At 44.4% G+C, this 21,990-nt stretch overlaps 1 protein-coding gene across 6 annotated transcripts in view; it reads left to right on the top strand.

Annotated features, from left to right (window-relative positions):
* Tnrc6a (trinucleotide repeat containing adaptor 6A) overlaps positions 1 to 18,539 on the top strand; it is a 66,798-nt gene extending 48,259 nt beyond the window's left edge. For 3 of the 6 annotated variants that reach the window (XM_052199802.1, XM_052199805.1, XM_052199800.1), the window contains 17 exons: positions 76 to 251; positions 1,337 to 1,369; positions 2,708 to 2,788; positions 3,683 to 3,734; positions 4,326 to 4,468; positions 5,151 to 5,288; positions 5,912 to 6,040; positions 6,497 to 6,574; positions 6,787 to 6,994; positions 8,612 to 8,743; positions 10,969 to 11,127; positions 11,599 to 11,739; positions 12,193 to 12,300; positions 13,228 to 13,449; positions 14,751 to 14,821; positions 15,302 to 15,441; positions 15,822 to 18,539. In XM_052199802.1, coding sequence (XP_052055762.1) covers positions 76 to 251; positions 1,337 to 1,369; positions 2,708 to 2,788; positions 3,683 to 3,734; positions 4,326 to 4,468; positions 5,151 to 5,288; positions 5,912 to 6,040; positions 6,497 to 6,574; positions 6,787 to 6,994; positions 8,612 to 8,743; positions 10,969 to 11,127; positions 11,599 to 11,739; positions 12,193 to 12,300; positions 13,228 to 13,449; positions 14,751 to 14,821; positions 15,302 to 15,441; positions 15,822 to 16,197 — 2,387 coding nt within the window. In that variant the 3' untranslated portion in view covers positions 16,198 to 18,539. Of the gene's footprint in view, positions 1 to 75; positions 252 to 1,336; positions 1,370 to 2,707; positions 2,789 to 3,682; positions 3,735 to 4,325; positions 4,469 to 4,845; positions 4,993 to 5,150; positions 5,289 to 5,911; positions 6,041 to 6,496; positions 6,575 to 6,786; positions 6,995 to 8,611; positions 8,744 to 10,968; positions 11,128 to 11,598; positions 11,740 to 12,192; positions 12,301 to 13,227; positions 13,450 to 14,750; positions 14,822 to 15,301; positions 15,442 to 15,821 lie in introns of all 6 variants that reach the window. The other 3 variants (XM_052199806.1, XM_052199803.1, XM_052199801.1) reach the window with 3 other exon arrangements.
* The last annotated feature ends 3,451 nt before the right edge of the window (positions 18,540 to 21,990 follow it).

Genomic DNA, 21,990 nt, shown 5'->3' with positions numbered 1-21,990 from the left:
TGAAGCATGCTTGACGTCTTGGAGAATTTTTTCCTTAAATTCTGTTTGTCTTTGTATCATAAATCTACAAATCAGGGCCCAAATCTATGCAAGATGGCTGGTGTGGTGATGATATGCCATTGCCTGGAAGTCGCCCCACTGGCTGGGAAGAGGAGGAGGATGTAGAGATTGGAATGTGGAACAGTAACTCATCTCAAGAGCTTAACTCATCTTTAAATTGGCCACCATATACCAAGAAAATGTCATCAAAGGTAAACATTTCAAGAGCTTTGCTCTTGAAACTGTAAGTCTCAAAGGTAGTTTACCCACAGAAATCAATCTCCCTGCCCATTTACGGCAGTCAGTACAGTCCAGGCAGCCCCCAACTTAGGTATAGCCTCTTGAATGGGCAGCTACCTAGGAAAACATAAGACCATGGGAACTTCCTTTCTCCCCACTGCTACAGCTTGGGATTTCTCTCCTCCTCAGCTCCACCAGTACTGCCTGGGGCAACAAGCCCTGCATGGTACCAGCAGTGGTGAGGATGAAGAGAAGGGCAAATCCATGTTGACTCTCCATTTCACTGTCAGTTCATCTCCATCTCATTAACTCCTAACCAGAGTCCCAGCCTTCCCCTTACACAGAGTCACCATTCTGTTTATTCACTAACCATCATTGTCCCTTTCTCATTCCCAAGGTCCTGTGATGAAAATCCCTAGGAAGAATTTCCATTCCTGGCTTTACATGAGAAATGGGTTGCATTTGTTCAAAACATAATCTGCTATATCCTAAGGTCTTCTCAAGTTTTGGAAATTGCACCAGCTTGACAAATATGTCTGATGTTGAGCCAGGTTTAGGAACCACTGGGTCCTGGGGGCTGGAGGTAGATTCTCCTGGGGACATCTTTCAAAATAGGTGCCCAGTCTCACAAATGACTCTAAAAATGTCCTCATCACCCTATTTGAGAATGATTATCTTTTGAGGACCTTGAAAAGTCATGTATTTGGTGGGACCTGGCCTAACTGAAGGCCAAGGTTGGTCCGTTGTAATCCTGGGATCCAAAGTCTAGGACCTACCATTTTCATTTCATAATTTTTTCATTTGGCTGGATTTGCCTATTGATGCCTGGCCATGTAGCTTATGATGTGCTTGTACATGTTTTACATAAATCATTTGATCCTCATAACCTTCTGAGATAGGATACTGAGGAGGAAGTTGAGACTAGAAAAGGTGATGACTGGCCCAAAGTTATGTAAGTAGTAAGTGACAGAGCAAGGACTCAGCTTAGGTCTTGCGATTCAACACCTTGTTCTTCCCACTGGACCATGCTGTTTTGTGACTTTGTCTTTCCTTACAGGGTCTGAGTGGCAAAAAAAGGAGAAGGGAAAGGGTGTGTAGCCTTTTTACTCTTTCTCCTTTGTTTCTGCTAGTAAAAATCTTTAGAGAGCAACTGCAAACTCTTATTTAGCTTCTGCTGTGTGCCAGGTACTGTGCTTGGTGCTGGGGTTTGAATACACTGAAGAGCGGCCCCTTCAGGGGCTCCTAGTCTCTGGTGGGGCGTCAGGCGAGCACAAGTGTGCTGGGATGTGGAAGATGCCTGGGGTGGCCTGATAGAACTGAAAGATTTCTAGGAAACAACAAAGCTGGCTCTGTAGTTAGAGGAAGTATAAATAGGAATGTCATTATTGACAAAGTATGGAGCCAGTGAAATTTATAAGAAGGCAACTTCAATGACTTAATACTATTCAAAGAGAGGTATCTGATATGAAATACCAGTTTGAGTAGAGAAAAACCAGAGGTAGGGATCTTAAGAGGCTGCTACATCATCCCAGGTGGAAAGGAAGAACAGTTAGAAATGCATTTAAGAATAGAAGAAGGGCAGAGGTTGGCAGGTGTTCAGACTATGGGAGGAAGTGGAAAGGGGAAACAGGAATCAGAGGCGCCTTCAGAATCTTTGGAGAGGGTTAGGTGCTTGCTTTAGAGATCTGCCTTTGTGGGGAGTTAAGCTGTGCTGTTTCACAGTCAGAAGGAACAGGTAATAGCATTGGAAAAGGACATTAACACACTGAGATGGTCCTATGGTCGTCACGTCAAACGCGAGGCCTAGGTCTCTGTGGCTTCCAGCCTTGCTCTGTGACTGCTGCCAGTTCTCAGTGTACTGTCTGTACTGCTCAGCCCACCACAGCAGCGCAGCTGCAGCTCAGGAGAGTGTGTTCTTAGCAACACAAATGGAAACCTTTAAACACATGATCATGTGGGTGTTTGGGAGAGATATTGTTTTTTCAGTAAAGTGTTCCTTCATATCATGGTTAAATTATGGGTTAAATTGGTTTGTTAGGACTGAGCTGAGGATCTGCATACTGATGTTTACTTTGGTATGAGAATTCCAAAACCTAAATGATGACGCATATCAGGGAGCACAGTCCATTTGTGAGGCGGGAATGTCCCATGGTCCGCCATTGCTTTTGTCTTTTCCTTCTGACTGCCTGCCTTTAGAGATCTCTCTGTACATTACAGCTATACCAGAGGCCTGGAGCAAAGGAAGTTGAAAAACAAATGAGTTTATTTATCTAATTGTTAACACCTCTAAATAAGGGTTGATCGAAGGAGAAAATATTGGCTAAAAATGAGAGTTGTTGGGAAAGGTCTTGAAGTTTGACTAGTCCATCACGATGTCCAGATAATTAGAGATGGCCATGGCATCTTCTCTACTCTTTTATTTACAAAGGGAATGATGAAAGGAGGAAACAAACAAGAGGACGCGTGGATAAACCCATTCGTTAAACAGTTTTCAAATATCAGTTTTTCGGTAAGTATATTTTCATAGCAGCCAATAATAACCTTTTTAGTAGTGGTTCATAGTATATCTCAGTTTTGTTTTATTTTATTAAAAATTATTTCTCGGCCAGGCGGTGGTGGTGCACGCCTGTAAGCCCAGCACTCTGGGAGGCAGAGGCAGAGGCAGGCGGGTTTCTGAGTTTGAGGCCAGCCTGGTCTACAGAGTGAGTTCCAGGACAGCCAGGGCTATACAGAGAAACCCTGTCTTGAAAAAACCAAATCCAAAACACTAAAAAAAAAAAATTATTTCTTGGACTGGAGAGATGGCTCAGTAGTTATGAGCACTGCTCTTCTAGAGGTCCTGAGTTCAATTCCCAGCAACCACATAGTGGCTCACAACCATCTATAATGGGTTCCGATGCTCTCTTCTGGTGTCCAAAGACAGCAACAGTGTATTTACATAAAACAAATAATACACTTTAAAAAAATACATTTCTCATCTTTAAGTCTTTAAAATATGAGTCAACTAGAGTAAAATTAGCCAACAAGACTTAATTATTAAATTTTATAAATTTTGAGCACTTCCTAAAAATACATTAAAACAATAATATTTTAAAAAATAGGGTGGAAAGTCGGTTCCGTGGTTGAGAGGACTTGCTCCTCTTGAAAGGAGCAGACATGTTCCCAGCACCGCTGCTGGTGTTCACACCCACGCCTACAGTAGCTCCAGGGCATTTGAAAGTCTGCTCTGGCCTCTGCGTACAATTGCACATCTGTGCCTAACCCACAGGCTGACAGACAGGCAAACTTAAGAAAGTGAAACTTCATGATCTGCTTGCATTTTAGATGAGGAAATAAGGAATGTTCTTCCCATTTTGTTTTGCTTGGTAAAGTCTGCCTAACACATTGCTTTTTCCTACTTCAGAGAGACTCACCAGAAGAAAATGTACAGAGCAATAAGATGGATCTTTCTGGAGGTGAGAGAGAAGTCAGTCATTCTGATCTGTGTTTGTCACTGATAAGCAGTCCTGCTAGTGCCCCACTCTGTCTAAAAGAGCCCTCACTCAGTGCAAGAGAGCAGCTCTGGCTCCTCACACAGACTCCATGGTGCTGCACTGTGTGAGCACAACCGAGTAAAGTGAGTTGTGACTTCTCTTTAAGGAATGCATCACTTTGCACATCTCAGGTAGTGCTGCTGTCCATCTGTGCTCTCAAAGCCCCATCAAGAGGGAGTTATTGCTGGAGAGATGGCTCAGTGGTTAACCACTGAGTACTAGTATTGATGCTGGAAAAGGAATTCCAGTTAAGAAACTTGCCCAAGGACTGGAGAGATGACTCAGCAGTTAAGAACACTGCTTTACAATGAATAAATGGGTTAGATTTTAGGATTGAGACAATGGAGAATTAAGCGATGAATGTTACCTGTAAAATTCAGACCTTATGTAATAGAAATGTAGTTTTTATATATTCTTGTTAAAGCAGAAATAGTTTCATTTTGGAGAGTGAACTTTTTTTTTCAACGAAATAAATTGGTTCTCTTCCTACTGATAATCTTTTGTATTTATTAGGAATGTTACAAGACAAGCGGATGGAGATTGATAAACATAGCCTGAATATTGGTGATTACAATCGAACGGTCGGGAAAGGCCCTGGGTCTCGGCCTCAGATTTCCAAAGAGTCTTCCATGGAACGCAATCCTTACTTTGATAAGGTACAATCTTTCCTTCTTTTCTTCTTTTTAATCTGAGGGTAATCAACCATACCCTTAATGGTGTAGTGTTTAGGGAAAATGTGTATAAGCAGTATAATCAAGTGGCTTTCCTATTAATGGAGTTTGAGTTTATTGTTTCATTTATATCTCAGTTTAGCATAGAACTTGTGTTTATATTTTCTTCTTAATCCCATGAAATATGTGTTTGGCTCTTTTTATGTGCTCTAGAATTAACACTAATCTGATCTCTTCTGTTTTCTACCTGTTTCCTGTTGGTGCTGGAATGTCATGTGACTTCTCCTCTGTTCCTGCAATGATTTCTCCCTTCTACTTGTTTGCTTGGCTGGTGTTACACATCTTTCTGTCTGTCCAATCAGGATGGCATTGTAGCAGATGAATCCCAAAACATGCAGTTTATGTCCAGTCAAAGCATGAAGCTTCCCCCTTCAAATAGTGCACTACCTAACCAGGCCCTTGGCTCCATAGCAGGGCTGGGTACGCAAAACTTGAATTCTGTTAGACAGGTAAGTCCAGATGTACATTATAGGCTTTCTCTTGAATGATCTGTCTTAGTAGTAACGTCTCTCTTATATGTAGTTACTGTGTTTAAACAGTAGTATCATAAGGTAATGAGTATCTTTCCCTGAAGACTCACTTCGTGACTTTGTTGTTTGGTTTTTAGAATGGCAATCCCAGTATGTTTGGTGTTGGAAACACAGCAGCACAACCCCGGGGCATGCAGCAGCCTCCAGCACAACCTCTCAGTTCATCTCAGCCTAATCTTCGTGCTCAAGTGCCTCCTCCATTACTCTCCCCTCAGGTGAACAAGCTTCTGTGCTCTCCTCTACTTTCCTGGGAAGAACCTTGAATAAGTTTATGTTTGGGGGCTGGAGCCATGGCTCAGCATTAAGAGCCCTGCTGTTCTCCAGAGGATCTAGTTTGATGCTCATCCTCGTGGCAGCGCCCAGCTGTCTGTTACTCTTCCTAGGGAACCTGATGCCCTCCGCTCGCCTCTCTGGGCATCAGGAATGCATGTGATTCACTGACATACATGGAAGCAAAACATCTATTCATATAAAAATATGTTAATGTTATAATTTTATGTTTGAGATTACCACTGGGCATTGTAATAATTTTTGACATCTTCGGGGTGCTGTAAGTGCTGATTAGCTGTTGCAAAAGTGTGAGTGAAGGATAAAGAAAATTAATAGTTGTTTTCATTGTAAAACATTGTTGGGAGTGCAACTGCAAAGTCAAATAGGTTAGGAGTTATCCTTGTCATTTCTAGTTACCATGAGAAGGAAGGAGTATATGTGAGAACATACTTTGAATGACTGGCTCCTCATGAAACGGCTACTGCCCTGTTGATGATTAAGTTGCACAGTATGTTTAGCTAGTCTGGGTATTACAGCAACATTATTAACTTACCATTGTGATCCTAAGGTTCCAGTTTCATTGCTGAAGTATGCACCAAACAACGGTGGCCTGAATCCGCTCTTTGGCCCTCAACAGGTAGCCATGCTGAACCAGCTATCCCAACTAAACCAGCTTTCTCAGATCTCCCAGTTACAGGTAAGTACTTACTGTCTGCTTGGTATGTAGCAGGAGTTCTGTGTCAGGCACTGCAGTCAACAGAGCCAGCACAATTATAGCTTGCATCAAGCTGACAACATGTCAGAAAAGATAAACCATGAACCTACATGAAGTGCTAGATGCTTTCAGGGGAGATACTGGAAGGAAAGAATGATTAGGAGAAACAGTCCTGTTAACAGTGTGAGCTGGGGTGAAGGGGTGCTTTATTGGTAGATATGCAAAGCCCGTGGCTCTATTCACAGTACTACAAAAGTGGTGTGCACCCCTGCCCCCATTTCTGGAATCTAGTAGACATATTCCATGGAAGGATGTTACTATGTGGGGTGGGACTTGGGTATGTAGCACAATCCTACCAGGTCCATTGACCATAGTCATCCTTAAACGTTCTAATTACTAACAGCTGAACAATGACAACCCTTTCCTGTCTTCTTTCAGCGATTGTTAGCGCAGCAGCAGAGGGCACAGAGTCAGAGAAGCGTGCCTTCTGCTAACCGACAGCAGCAAGACCAGCAGGTACATCACCCTTCTCCACTTGTCAATAAAAGAATTTTATTAAAATATAACCAAGTGTACTTTTTAGTCTGCTCTTTATCCAGAAGTCATAGTAGCTATAGAATATTAATTGGTGGCCTTCCTCCTGAGCAGGAGGCGAGTTCACAAGTGAAGAGCATGTCCCTATAAAGACACACCCCCACAGTTTTCCTGCATTGTTTTGTTGTTTGAAGGGTCGACCTCTTAGTGTGCAGCAGCAGATGATGCAACAGTCTCGTCAACTTGATCCAAGCCTGCTGGTGAAGCAGCAGACTCCGCCTTCTCAGCAGCCGCTCCATCAGCCAGCCATGAAGTCCTTCCTTGACAATGTCATGCCCCACACTACACCCGAGCTGCAGAAAGGGCCATCGCCAGTAAATGCTTTCAGCAACTTTCCTATAGGTGAGTTCCTGCTTGGCCACTCTACACATGTGCTTCCACTGCCTTTGCAGCTCTGTCCTTCAGCACAGCACCCGGCTTAGACGCCACTAATAGGAGAGGCAGGTACTTTCTTCTGGATTAAGGTCATCTTCCTGCTTCAAGGTGTGGTCTCAGTATTTCAGACTATTCTACCCCTTGGAAGGAACAGACTAAAGACACACGCGTTTTCAGACTCAGTGTTGTTTGGAAGAGAGTGTGCCGGGGCAGGAAGACTCATGGCGGTGTTCTTTGGAAGAGATGTGGTGTACAGGCACTACTCTGGAAAATACTGGGAATAGTCCCATTATGTTGTCACTTGTCTTAGGAAAACAGGTATGAAGAGAAATTGTCTTTCATTTTCTCCACTGTATAGCAAGGCTTTTTATTCATTGAGGAAATTTAAGGCTTGTGTGTTTTCTCTTTCCCAGGTTCCTGATTATGTTTTGATTCTTGGTTAACCACACCTCCTTTGTCTTTTATCCCTTCCCACCTGAACAACAGTTTCATATAGATGAGTTGTTACTCATGAGTCGTTGATTACTATCCTAGTTCTGTTGAAGACCGTTAGTTCTCCTGGCATACTATGGGCTGTAAATAGTGCTTAGGTTATGTGATTCTCTGATTGGGAAGTTTTATTTTTGCTTTTTTTTTTTTTTTTGATATTACATAAAAGACTTCAGCTAGGACATAAGTCCTTGGGATGGTTAGCAGAAGCAGTTTCCATGTCAGTTCCAACTGTGCTAGACAGTACAGAAGCCACTGATGGTGAAGGGGAGCTGCCTCTCCTGACATCCTGCCCCTTCCACTTCATTCACACAGACATTGCTCTATAGCCTGTGAGCAAAATTTGGCCCACTGTCTTAATTTCACAAAGAAAGTTTATTGGAATGGAGCTGTGTTTGTTTGTTTAAACATTATCTGTGGGCGTTTTGCATAGTGACATAGGGAAAGCTGTATAGCCCATACATTCTCCAGGCTACCTTCTGAACCTTTATGCAAAATATTTGCAAATTCTTGGTTTAATCCATAGGTCTAAGAGCACAAATTTGATTGCATTCTGCAAAAATGGAACTTGGAATGACTTCAAAGAATTCATACTACAGGTGTAAAATCAGAATTTGAAACCACTGAATTTCTAATAAATTGTACATTCAGATACTGGAGTCTTTTTCTCAGATGTTACTGTTGGAGCTAGGAGCTGTACTTTTAAATAGCATCCTTTGGCTAGTGAGCCATCTGGAAATTCATCAGTTTGCAATCAAGGAATGACAATTGAGAGTGATCATACATTATGTATATGTGGCATTCTGGGAAAATGACTAAACTCAAGGTGCAGTGACAAACTTTACATGGTCCCCTTAAAACTTTTTTTCTACTATTTTGGGAAGTTTTTAAACAATCCAGGTTGTGTGGAGGAGTAGTTTCCACCTGTGACAGCACTCTCCCTGGTGGTTTGAAAACAGAATACTGTGGAGGACTAGAGTAGCCAGGCACCTGTGACCTCACTGCACATTTGCAGGGTTGAAAATAGTAGGAAGAAGATGTTTGGTAGTGGAAGGAAGGCATGCTATTTTATAGGACTTAAATTGTGTTTTCAAGGCTTGAACTCAAACTTGAATGTAAATATGGATATGAACAGTATTAAAGAGCCACAGTCACGACTAAGGAAGTGGACAGCAGTGGACAGCATGTCTGTGAACACGTCGTTGGATCAAAACTCCAGCAAACATGGTATTAGAGCTTTAGACTTGTCTGGAAACAAATGTGGGGTGGGTGTGGAGGAGACTGCTTCATGGGAGTGTCTGCCACCAACTCCGAGCTGAGTGCTTAAGACCCATGTGGTAGAAGACAGAGCCACCTCCCCAACTTGTCCTCTGACCTTCACATATACTCCACGTACACTGTAATGTCAAAAACTAAGCAAGAGCTGAAGAGATGGCTCAGGAGTTAAGAACACTTACTGCTTTTCCAGAGCTTTTCCAGAAATTTCCAAGTAGAAAACAAACTGACTTCAATTATGCTGTTACAGAGACATAGGACCAGTCTGAGGCTGAATTAATTTTTTTAAAACATCCCATTTTCTCTCTTTAAATAATTTATCTATTCTTTGACAATGTATATTGTCATATAATATGTGTGTGTTTGTGGGTGGTTGGTTTGTTTTTAAACCGTCAGCAACAACTATGGAAGCCAGTTTGTGTTGTCTGCTGGCCCTTTGACCTGTCCTTGAATATCACTCCATTGAAGAAAACTTTCCCCTCCCAGCTACAGTGAATGCTAATAGCTCCTCATCTAAGAGAGAGACTTTGTGTCCCTGTCCCTTCCTGGATGCTGGGATTTTGTCTGGCTTGAGTTTGCACAGGTCTTGTGCCTGCTCTCATGATCTCTGTAAGTTCATATATACCTCTGCCTTGCCTTGTTGTATCTAGAAAATAACCACTTCCTGGCTCTTAAAGTCTTTCCATCCCTTCTTCTGCATATATTCTGAGCCTTGAGGTGAAGACGGCAGTATAGACGTCCTAGAGGACTGGCTGTGCACTCAGGAGTGTCTTCCTTTTAGAACATTGATTAGTCATGGGACTCTCATGTTAATCACTAACTTCTGCAAAAAGGTTGAGCAATATACTGATCTAAGGGGATATGTCATTAGAAGTCAGTTTATTTCTGTATCCATTTCCAGAATAATAGTGTCAAGTCCCCATGCCCCCTGTCCACACAGGGTCTAGCTCTCTAGACCTGCTATCCTGGTATGCACCTAGTGTTAATTCCCTTCTCTATGGTCGTTTAGGAGGGATCCAAGTGATTTTATTGTCCTTATAGTCTATTTTTTTTAACATTTTCTGAATTTAACTTGGTTTGTTCATTGTGAAATTAAATTATACAACAGTTTTCCATTTGATTTTTCTATGAGCTCACAGTCTTCCTATCTTGACCTGCTGGTTCTGGGATTATAGGTATATACTAACGTATCTGGCATGTCACACGCAATACACGTCATAGATTTAATAATTATCTTTTCAGCAGCTACTTGAATTTCTTTTAGAAATACCATATTTAACTTGGATTATTACCTATTTGTCTTCAAAAGTTAATGGGATTTCCTAGAATGCACAGATGAACAAGTACTCGTGGGTACATAGTTGAACTTGTATGCTATAGATGTTTCTGCATATACTTACCCTAGAGAAGCTCTTTTGTTAGCCGAGGTAAATGTGGACACTCATGGTATAGTATAAATACTCTTAGGATGTAGCACATAGAATCATGTTAGAAGTCTGAGACAGTGCTCCATAGGGATGCCTGAGTGTACTGAGTCTCAAGAGGCTTTATGAAGATGCGCAACCCTGAAGTCTTAAACTTCAAGTACTCAGCTGTAGGAAGACCTACTAAAAGAGAACAGCTTGATGGCATGTGCATCTGAGCCAGCAAGGAGGTAGAAGGCAGAGTAGTAGATATGGAGTAAAACTTTTGTAGACTATAACGAGATAGGACTGGAGAGACAGTTCACAGCTCTCCACTTGATAGAGGCCCTCAGTTTACCTTCTAGCACCAGTGTTGGACAGCTCACAGCCCCAGGAAATCACTGTCTCTGCCTTCTATGAATGAATATGTGTGTGTGCGCGCACACACACACACGCACCAATTAGTAAAGATAGAGATCTGGTACTTGGGCAAAGGGTCTTTCTTCATCAGAATGAAGTTGTTAGCAGAGAGGCGCAGAGAAAAGAAGCAATAAGAATCCTGGAGTTACTCGTTCTTTCCACCCATTCTTCATGTGTTGTGTCAAAATCCTGCTTGCCGTCTGTCAGAGAGCAGAGTGCTCCTTTTCTCTTGCATCTTCATATAATGTTCTGGACAGTTTGGCATCCATTTCCTGATGATAAGCTTTGCTGTAGAAGGGACTGTGGTGGTGTAACTTGCTCACATTTATCTCACCACTGTATTGTTCTTTGTAGGTGCTATTTCAAGTGGTTTCAGGCTGGAAGAGTCTCCATTTGTCCCCTATGACTTTATGAACAGCAGTACTTCACCAGCCAGTCCTCCAGGTTCAATAGGAGATGGCTGGCCACGTGCCAAATCGCCTAATGGCTCTAGCAGTGTTAACTGGCCACCAGGTAAGATGCTTCCAGCCACTCCGTGTCTGGTCTCAGCCGTGGCTTACCTGGTTCTGTGATGAGAAGCACTGATGTGATGCTGTGGAGAGGCGAGCTTGAGCTTGGGTCATTGACTGCATGCTCCAGTTTTCTGCTTCAATCAGTGATAGTGGATGGATCCACCCACTGGTGTGAGGAGTCTTGAAAACCTCCAGTCAGGGGCCCTTCTCTGACTGTGTCAAGGACTCAATTGACACTAAGGATCACCAGAGCTGCATCTTTGGCCTGCTTGAGTTGCTGCAGTGCTGAAACTCCGAGAAAGTATTTCAGTTGTATAAACAAGCAAGTTAGGGTTAGGGGTGTGTCATAAATACTTGTGTTATCAGCCTGGCTTTTTAGGGTGTTTGTTGTCACACAGAGTGTACAAATGAATATGTGGAGATTTAATTTGGATTTTAAAGCTGTACACTAATTTTGAATTTGTATTTGCAGAATTTCGCCCTGGTGAACCATGGAAAGGTTATCCAAACATTGACCCTGAAACTGACCCTTACGTCACTCCTGGCAGTGTCATAAACAGTCTTTCAATTAATACTGTGCGGGAAGTTGACCACCTCAGGGACAGGAACAGTGGTACGTACGGGCATGAGTCGGTGTCAGGATGTTGGGCAGTAGCATGGCATGCTAACAGGTCAGGATAGCTCAGGAGTCTTTAGTTTTGGCCTAGGCTGAAGGCCTGGCTATTGGGTACTGCCTGTGACAGGCTGCCTTGATGACCTACCTTGCCAGTAATACAAAGTCACTGCTGTTCAGAGTCAAGAACTAGGAACAGCAAGAGCAGCCTCTCCAGTGCCCAGTGCTGGAAGGAGAGCCTGGCTCCTTCAGCCGCAGCACACGCTCAGGGATCACAAAGGAAATGCCTGTTCTGAGCCAGGGCAGAAGGAAGTAGGAAGTAGGAAGGAAGGAAGCTGCTGTCCCGGGCCCCGTCTTTAATCCAAATGCTCTCAACTCCTGTTTGGGGCATGCTGCAACCCTGCAACTTCCCAGGCTCCGTGCCCTGCTCGACTAATTGACTCTCCTCTGCAGGGTCATCCTCATCCTTGAACACCACGCTGCCTTCAACTAGTGCCTGGTCATCCATTCGTGCCTCCAACTACAATGTTCCCCTCAGCAGTACAGCACAAAGCACTTCAGGTGGGCCTCAGAAACTGCCTACTGGGGACTTTTCCTCTGCTGCCTTCTCAGGTTGTTGAGGAGGGTTTGTGATCCTATCGAAGTATTGCAAACATCATTTTTCCCCTTTGAAAAATAGTCTACATCTACCACACAGCTCTCTGCCATCTAAGCCACACTGTGATAAAGCACCATTTAATCCAAAGCCTTATGAAAACCATTTGTATTTATTATTTATTTTCAATCCTTCAGATTGACAGTTGTATAAAATGTGGGGCGTGGGAATTTGGAGGTTCTGTAAGCATGCTGTACCTCTGCAGTGAGCTAGATGGCTAGAGCCCTGCCTTTTCAGTATGCATCTACTGCAGCTCAAGTAAACTGCTGTGGCCAGCCTCCTGCAGCCACACTTGGAGGAGCCCTGGCCTCATGGCCATGTACTTTGTAATAACTCAGGTCTGAATGCTCAAGAGTTGCTGAAGAGCTTCCCACCCCTTTCTCTTCCCCTGTCTTTAAGCACTGTGTTTGACATAGTTGCCTCTCTCCCAGTGAACATTTGCCATATCACCTTGCTAACTCGGAGTAACTGCTATAGCCTTTCTCCTGTTAGTAAATGAGTTTAAAATGGATCTGTGGCCTTTGTCTCTCTTGAGTGGTCCAGTTGGCTAGGAGTCCACATGTGTATCTTATAGTCTGTGTTGTAATCTCAGAGAGCAATTCTCTGCTTAAACAGTCTTAAGACAGTAACAGATGAGGGCCCAGGTCCTGAGGAAGGATTACTACTGTTTTTCTCCTGTAGGCCTTTAACTGGATTTAGGATTTTTGATAGTTTTTGTTTATTTGATTCAGTTTTCATGGAATAGTGAATATTATTGTGTGAATTTTTTCTTTCTAACGTTATCCCACTTTCTTCAATTTTTATTTTCTTTTTCCCCCTTCTCCTTTGAGTAGCCAGAAATAGTGATTCCAAATTGACGTGGTCTCCTGGTTCAGTTACAAACACCTCTCTGGCTCATGAGCTGTGGAAAGTCCCTTTGCCACCTAAAAACATCACTGCTCCGTCCCGCCCACCTCCGGGGCTGACTGGTCAGAAGCCACCCTTGTCTACGTGGGATAACTCTCCCCTTCGTGTAGGTGGAGGATGGGGAAATTCTGACGCCAGATATACCCCAGGTAGGACACAGTAGCTGTGGTGCTTGATTAGGGGCTGTTTGTTGAATTCTGGTTAGAACCAGCTCTCCGATTTAATGTGGACCGACACTGGCAGCTATGGGATCACACTCTCTAAAGGCTGTGAGCTAGAACAGAATTCTAGTTCATCTATCTCTCCCTTTAACAATTTCCTTGAGAATGTTTGGCCAAACCTGTGTGGTGGTACATTCCTGAAATCCTAGCACAGGGGTAATGAGGGCAGGAACAGTAAGTATGAGGAAGTGGGTGTCATCTGTACATGAGACCCTGAAGACCCTGTCTAAATAAGAATGCTTACCCAAAGCAATGCTAGTAGGGTGGAGATCTCTTCTCAAAAGCTCCTTGGGAATGCTTGTTCTTTGTTTTGTTTGTTTGTTTGTTTGTTTTTGTTCTTTTGTTGTTTGTTTCGTTGGTTGGTTTGGTTTTGGTTTTGGAAAAGGGTTCTTTGTGTAGCTCTTGCAAATCCTAGAACTCACTCTGTAGACCAGGCTGGCATGAAACTCACTGAGATCCACCTGTCTTTGCCTCCCGAGTACTGAGATTAAAGGTGTGCACCCCCTTAGCCCCAAGGGAATGCATCTTAAAAGTTCTGTTGGTTTCCTAACTCATGGCTGGCTTGCAGATCAAGACTGGTACATAGAAAATTAAGCTGGAGAGGGTATATGGAGATTGGGCTTGTTTAGGTAAGAGCTTGGTCCATCCCAAGAATGACCATGAAGCTCACTGTTTAAGCAGATATTTGAGAATGGATGTGGGTGCTGTTGACCCTTAAGGTCAAGCAGACATAGGCCTACAGTGACATACTGTGAAATACCTATAAGGAGTCATGGGGGGCAGGTAGTTCTTAAATGTTACTTTCTAGAAGGAAAGGGATTGCCTTGGGGTCATGCAGAAAAGGCTCAATGGGGGACTCTGGGTAACCTAGACAAAGTCAAAAGATGTCTCAGTGATGCCAAGTAGTTCAGTGCCCTTAAAGGTTCTTGTCTTAGGGACACATGCAGAGAGGCTTACTTGAGGCTTGCCCTTAGGGGCACCACTTGGAAGTAGTTTGCCCCAAAGAAAAGATGGCATGGAACAGAGGCACCTGAAGGTAGGGCTCGGCAGCTGGTCCAGGCTGGAGCATGCGCTGATGTCACGGGGCTTTGGTTACACGAGGGAAAGTGGGCAGAAGAGAAAGGAGCCCAGATTCCTGATGACTGAAATTGTCATTTGATTGGCTGTGTTTGTCTTCAACTGTCATTCAAGCAGAGCTGTAGATTGCTGACTGATTTTTCTTTGTTCAGGCTCCAGCTGGGGTGAGAGCAGCTCAGGGAGAATAACCAATTGGCTTGTTCTGAAGAACCTCACACCTCAGGTAAGGAGGGGCCCAGTGAGTGCACACAGTGTTCTAAACAGGGCTGTCATTGGTCATCAAGGCTAGGCGGAGGGTGACACTCAGCTGCTTCTAGTCTGATCCAGTGGTTCTCATGCTGTTGTTATATTTAGAGCAGCACAATACTGCAAATACCTCTGTCTTACCCAATACAGAGTAGTGCTGGGCTTTGCAGGTATGTCTTTGTGGGATTATATTGTCCCTCCAGAAACCGTGGCCTACTCGTTCCTATCTGAGCATTTGTCCAGCCCCCGGGCTACTCTCCCACTCCTAGGGAGCAGTATCTTGAGGTTCTGTCCTGGAATAGGTGGAGAAAAGGCAGGAAGCCATGCCTGGGATGGTGACTCACGGCCTAGCTCTAGGCCCACTGCGCATAAGGAAGGGGCACTGCACCTGGCATGAGGAGGAGGTACCTTCGATGGCTTTTATTATGAAGCTCTAACCGCAGCCTGCTCTGTCTAGATTGACGGCTCAACTCTGCGCACCCTGTGCATGCAGCATGGCCCACTGATTACATTCCATCTGAACCTCCCCCATGGAAATGCTCTGGTCCGTTACAGTTCAAAAGAAGAGGTAGTGAAGGCACAAAAGTCTCTGCACATGTAAGTGGCCCAAGACTCCTGATGGGGGGGGTTTGAGGGAGCTGTGAGTAAAAGCCCAACCCAGGAGCCCTGTGTACACCTGGTTAGTGTGGACCTGGAGAGACTTAGGCAGAGGGATAACTTGAGCCTAGGAGTTGAAGGCTACTTCAGGAAATATAACATGACCTTAGATCCTGGAGAAGCCTTTGCATTGCCTGTGGGAGGCAGACCTGGTCTAGATACCCCATGGCCCCTTCTGGGACACTCACTGTGGGCATGGAGCAGGAGCAGGCTAGGCTCCTTCTACACCTCCTTGGTTTTCTCTCAGATGGGGTCCCACTGCTAGTTGAGTTTGTGAAGCCATGCAGCTTGAAGACCTCATGTTGTGCCCTCTCCTCTAGGTGTGTGCTGGGGAACACTACTATTCTCGCTGAGTTTGCCAGTGAAGAGGAGATCAGTCGCTTCTTTGCACAAAGTCAGTCTCTGACCCCTTCTCCTGGCTGGCAGTCTCTCGGGTCCAGCCAGAGCCGGCTGGGCTCCCTCGACTGTTCCCACTCATTCTCCAGCCGGACTGATCTCAATCACTGGAATGGTGCTGGGCTGTCGGGAACTAACTGTGGAGACCTTCACGGCACTTCCCTTTGGGGGACCCCACATTATTCCACAAGCCTGTGGGGTCCCCCAAGCAGCAGTGACCCCCGGGGAATTAGCAGCCCATCCCCCATTAATGCTTTTCTTTCTGTTGACCACCTGGGTGGGGGTGGAGAGTCCATGTAATTGCGTAGGTATAGACGTAAACTGTGACCTCAAGAAGAGAAGGAGAGGAGCACTAAGTTGGGCTCGCCGCCTGCAGCCAGGGCCACCTGTGGGAACAGCTGTTTTCTGCACATTTTCCACTTTGTTTTCCCCAAAACATATCAGTTTGAATACTTGAATCATGCAGGCCAATATTATAATGTGAAAGGGTATCTATCTATTTACACTCCCAAATAGCGCCATACAGCTAACCGTGTGGAATGAGCTCACTTGTGTATTCATCATGTTTAGCCTTCGGATTCCTTCTTTCCTTCATTTCCACCCCCCATCCCCACCTTTTATTTTTATTTGTATTTTTTTTGCAAACCGTTTTTGGGCTGATGTATGAGCTTTTACCTTTGCACTGAGTGATGTTCTCTCCGTCTAATCGGCAATATGGGGGGGCAGCTGTTCCAGTGTAAATGTTTACTCAAGGATGTTCTTAAAGGCGTGCGCTCTCTACTATGCCTCATGTTGCCTACCTTAGTGTGGTATCGTGGAGTTTAAAAGATCAAGTTAAGATACTGACGTAGGATTCTTAATGAAAGTATTGCACCAGTTTTTTCATGTTGTAAAACTAAAGAATTTCGCTCTACAGTTTGAGAAACTGTGGCCACCGCTGTGACCTGCAGCCCGCCTGCTGCCCAGGACGGGCCCTGCACTTTGAACAGGCTTTCCATGTTGTTTTGAAGGTTCCCACGGTGAACCTTCTTGTTTACAGATTTTTTGTTTGTTTTTTGAGAAAAAAAAATGTTTACTCTTCCATCATTTAAAAAAAAATTAAAAGACAAAAAAAAAAAAAGGAGGGTGGTTTAAAAGACGCTTTCTATCTCTGGGAAAAGAGCAGCATTTGGCCATGTTCTTCTGTTTTCTATTCCTGTCCTAAATCAAAGAGCATGGTTCTCAGGAAACCAGTTCCCCGGTCAAAAAAATCTTGTAGTTTCTTATAGGAAAGAAGAAAACCCAACGTTTAGCACTGATACTACGTATTGCTCTGTTCAAGATTTTCTCTGCCAAAAAAAAGAAAAAAAAAAAAAGAAAAGAAAAAAGAAAAAAACGCGCTTCAAGCTGGAGTTGCCGTCTGCTTTCAGATGCTGTCCTTTAGTAGTGAGTGATGATGGTTTGCTAATCGCTAGGTGACTTTTGTAACCCCATCAGTGGCTCTCATGTCTCTGCTCTCTCGTGATGTGTTCATGTTTAACTGTTGTACCTTAAAGCCGAGATCAGTAACTATGCACACTGTAACCAAGACATTGGGCTTACAGAGTTGTTTGTTGTATAAAAAATTTTAAATGTTGTTGCAAACTAACGAGTTACACCATTTTAAAATTTCTTTCCTCCCTAGCCCCTGTTGTTTTACCCACAAATGGTATTATAATGCTTGCTTAGTCAAAGAGAGACTAAACAAGGGTAAACTTTTAACAGTACAGAATATGCCATCATTTCATTGCCTTGATTCTAACTGTTTGTGTCCTAAGATGCAAAAGAGGTCAGTGGCTTTTAACTGTTTACAAATAGGATGTGATTGTAAATGTACAGTTTGGTTGTGTTTGAATTATGAAATCTTCAGATAATAAACCATGACTTTTTGGCTGCTCAACGTTAATTGTCTCTTTTTTGTGGATTTATTTGTAGGCTCTTTTATAATGAAAGTTACAAAGTTGCTGCATGTGAGAGTTCTTCTCATAGAGCGGCAGATTAAAAATCTAAGCAAATATTTGACCGTTTTACCTGAACTTGTCCACAATCACCCTGAGATAATGTGAGAACAGTGGAAGCTGTAGCTCGCTCCCTCCTCCCTGAGCATCCTCGGGAGCTTGTTGCTCAGAGCTCTTCTGGCTTCACCGTCCCCACCATCTGTGCCCATCTCAAGCCTCAGCGGGACCATTCGGACAGAAGCTTACTGACCTGACAGCAGCCTAGCGGTAACCTCTCATACCTCACACAGTGGGGGCGCCACCACCTGGACCGGCCTCTCTTCCCCGTGCCCTCCGCCCCTCCTCACTGCAGGAGCTCTGGGCGCAGAACCTGTATGACTTCAAATCACGCTCCACTTGCCAGGTGTAAGCTAATGTTGGACACCGTAACCTAAGCAAATGTTTAATGCATTCGGTGTGTGTTGATGTCCATACTGGTTTTTCCAAAAACCAAAGGTAGCTTTGAAAAACCGTGTGTGGAGATGTTTGGACCATTAAGCTGAGTGACCGTTTGGGGCTTTGAGTAGTATATAACTGACTTCATGACTTCGTTAATTGTATTGTTATAAGTGTTTGGGAGTTTTTTGCGCTTGTTATGTGGAAATAAAGTGTTTGATTTAAAAAATATATTTTAAGTGGTTCTGATATTTGCCTTATTAATAACTGCTACTTCCTTATCCCTAGTGAGTCTCTACAACAGTCTTACCCACAGACCTGTGTCTGACAGACCTCCAGCTGCTCGGGGACTTTGGGAGTCAGCCTGAGCTGACACAGTGGCTCAGGCCTAGTGCGGTGTGTCCCCACTTCCACTTCTGCCACACGCTGCCCTGCAGTCTCTCTTCCCTCCATGGCAGACCTTCCTGAACCTGCCTTGTCCTCAGACAGGGAGGCTCAGCAGTGTTCGCTGATACCCAGATCTAGGGTGTTACAGAGAGGGTGATTCTTAGAGCTAGAGTTGGGGGGGGGGGGGGCAGGGGGAGGGGATTCCAGCTCCACAGACAGTTGTTAAGCTTTTATTTTATTTTTAAGATTGATTTATTTATTTTATGTATGTGAGTGCACCGTCACTATCTTCAGACACACCAGAAGAGGGCATCAGATCCCGTTACAAATGGTTGAGAAGAGTTGAACTCAGGGCCATTGAAAGAATAGCCAGTATCTTAACCTCTGAGCCATCTCTCCAGCCATCCCCTGGCTTTTATTTTCTTAATGTCTATGCATGGTGCACACATCCATGCCAGAGGAAGACATTGGGTGTATTCACTGCACTCCACCTTATGCTCACAATACACTGTCTCCCGGACAGTCTCGGCCAGAACCCACAGGCCTCACTTAAAGAAGCTGACCATAGCTTATAGTAGTACATCCCTTTAATCCAGTGATCTGGAGGCAGAGGCAGGTGGACCTCTGAGTTGAGGCTACCTTGGTCTTCAGAGCAAGTTCCAGGACAGCCAGGGTTACACAGAGAAACCCTGTCAAAAAGACAGGGGGGGAGTGGGGTGGTAGAAAATGCCAGATTGCAGGGCAAGAGTTGGAGCTAACTGTCTAGGGCTGACAACCTTGAGCTTGCAGCACTGCCTAAGCCCAGGATACCAAATTCTGGCTACACAGCCAGTCAGTCCACAGGCGAATGGCCGTGTGAAGTAGCACTTAGGGCAGTAAGGGAGAACTTTGCTCAGAACCTTATCAAGATGACCTCTGGACCAGTGTGCATGCAGTGTGCGGGCCTCTGGCTTGTTTCCAGTCATCTTTTTTATTGGGGGAGGCGGTGTTAAATTTTAACATTTTGTGGATATGGGTATTTTGCCTGTGTATTTGTGTACCACGCACATGTTAGGAGAGAGTGTTGGATCGCCTGGAACTGGAGTTACATGTGATTATGAATTTCCATGTGTGTGTTGGGGATTGAACCCAGGTCCTCTACAAGAACAGAGTTTGGTTGTTGAAACACAAACAAAAACCTAACTTCTTTGCAAAAGAAAGCTAGCATCATTCCCTTACACAGAAAAATCCTAGAGAGAGAGAGAAAGGTACATTCATTCCCTTTAAAGGATTGGGCTCTGAGCACATATGCAGATAGCACTGCAGCAGTGGCATGTGGACAAAAACATCTGAGAGGAGGACTTGGAGGGGCTCCGGAAAGCTCATATGGGAGCAAGGGAACAAGAAGGAAGCCGGCTGGAGCAGGCCAGGCCGGGGCACTTAGACAGGGCTGTGCTTATCAGTCCTGCCTGCCTAGGAGGATCGCCTGTGCCCCGATCTGTGCCCAAGGTTTCAGAGCCTTAATACTGCCACTGCAAGTGTGGAGCCTGGATCCCATCTTCTCATCTGGCACTTCCTGCAAGGTATAGCCCCAGGTCCAGCCCTTATTTCTTGTTACTGGCATGCTATGAGCAACCGGATTATTGACTCCACAACAGATCCTGGTTTTAATAGGATGCTCGGTGTCTTGACTACTTTAGTCAATAATGCAGTGTACACCAATGGTTTGGTGGCATCAACTGGCACGTACACACACACACACACAGAGAGAAAGAGAGATAGATAGATAGAGAGAGAGAGAGAGAGGCGCTGCTGGCCCTGGACTCTCTAGATGCAACTTCAAGTTGTGGTGATGTACAGTGATAGCTGGGACCATCAAGGAAAATCTGGGAATCCATGAGTTTCCTCTTTATTTCTTACGGCTATGTATTGATCTACAGACCAAAAAAAAAAAAAAAAAAGGTTCCAGTTAAAAACTGTAAACTTGGGCATGAGGAGATGGCTTAGGGGCCAAACTGCTTGTTGTATAGGCATGAAGAGCCGAGTTCAGTTCCCCAGTACTCACCTAAGAAGTGAGTCGGACAGTAAGCTCCAGTCACCTCAGCATTGAGTCTACTTAGCCAGTCTAGCAGAGAGAGCTCAGGCTCAGCAAGAGCCACTGCCTCAAGAAGCAAGGTGAAGGGGCTGGCAAACTGGCTAATGTGGGTGGGGGAACTTGCTTCGAAAACTGATGGCCCGAGTTGTTCAGTCTTTGGAGGTCACATAAAGGTGGAAGGAGGTAACCAGGGTCTAAAAGTCCCCGGTCTCCACTCAAGTACTCCGCCCCCACCCCACACACTCATACCCAGAGGAATAGATAAGTAAGGTAGATAGTGACAGAGGGAGACACCAACAGTTGCCTTGGTTCTACAGATCCCCCTACTCATATGCACACTCATACATACATTCATATGCACACACACCACACACTCATACACACTCATGCACACATATACCATGCATTCATGCACACACTCATGCACATATACACCACACATTCATTCACATACTCATGTACACGCTCATGTGCACACACACACTCATATATCACACGCATACACATACTCATGCACACACACTCATACACCACACACTTATGCACATTCATGTACACGCATGCACGCATTCATCAGATACTCATGCACACACACTCATACACCACACACTCATGCACACTCATATGCACACACCACATACTCATACATCACACACTCATGCACACATTCATATGCACACACCACACACACTCATATACCACACACTCATACACCACACACTCATGTACACACTCATATACACATCACACACTCATATACCACACTCATATGCACACACTCATACACCACACACTCATGCACACACTCATATACCACTCACTCATATGCATACACTCACGCACACTCAGACACCACACACTCATATGCACACACTCAGACACCACACACTCATGTGCACACACCACACACTCATATGCACACACACACACTTACACACCACATATTCACATGCATACACTCACACACCACCCCAGCAGAGATGCAGTTGAGAAGTAGATCACTTGCCTAGCATGCTCAAGTAGGAAGAAATAAAAATATTTTTTCCTTTTAAATGTATGTGTCTGTGTGTTTTGCCTAAATGTATGTATGTGTTCCACATTTAAGCAGTGACTAAGGAAGCCAGAAGTGAGAGTCAAGTCATGTAGAACTGGAGTTACAAGTGGTAATGAGCTGTCAGGTGGGTCCTGAGAACCCGGGTCCCCTGAAGAGCAACCAGAGCT

Source organism: Apodemus sylvaticus, chromosome 1, assembly GCF_947179515.1.
Source record: "Apodemus sylvaticus chromosome 1, mApoSyl1.1, whole genome shotgun sequence".
In the NCBI taxonomy this organism is placed as follows: domain Eukaryota; kingdom Metazoa; phylum Chordata; class Mammalia; order Rodentia; family Muridae; genus Apodemus; species Apodemus sylvaticus.
This window is presented reverse-complemented; position numbering and strand designations above follow the sequence as displayed.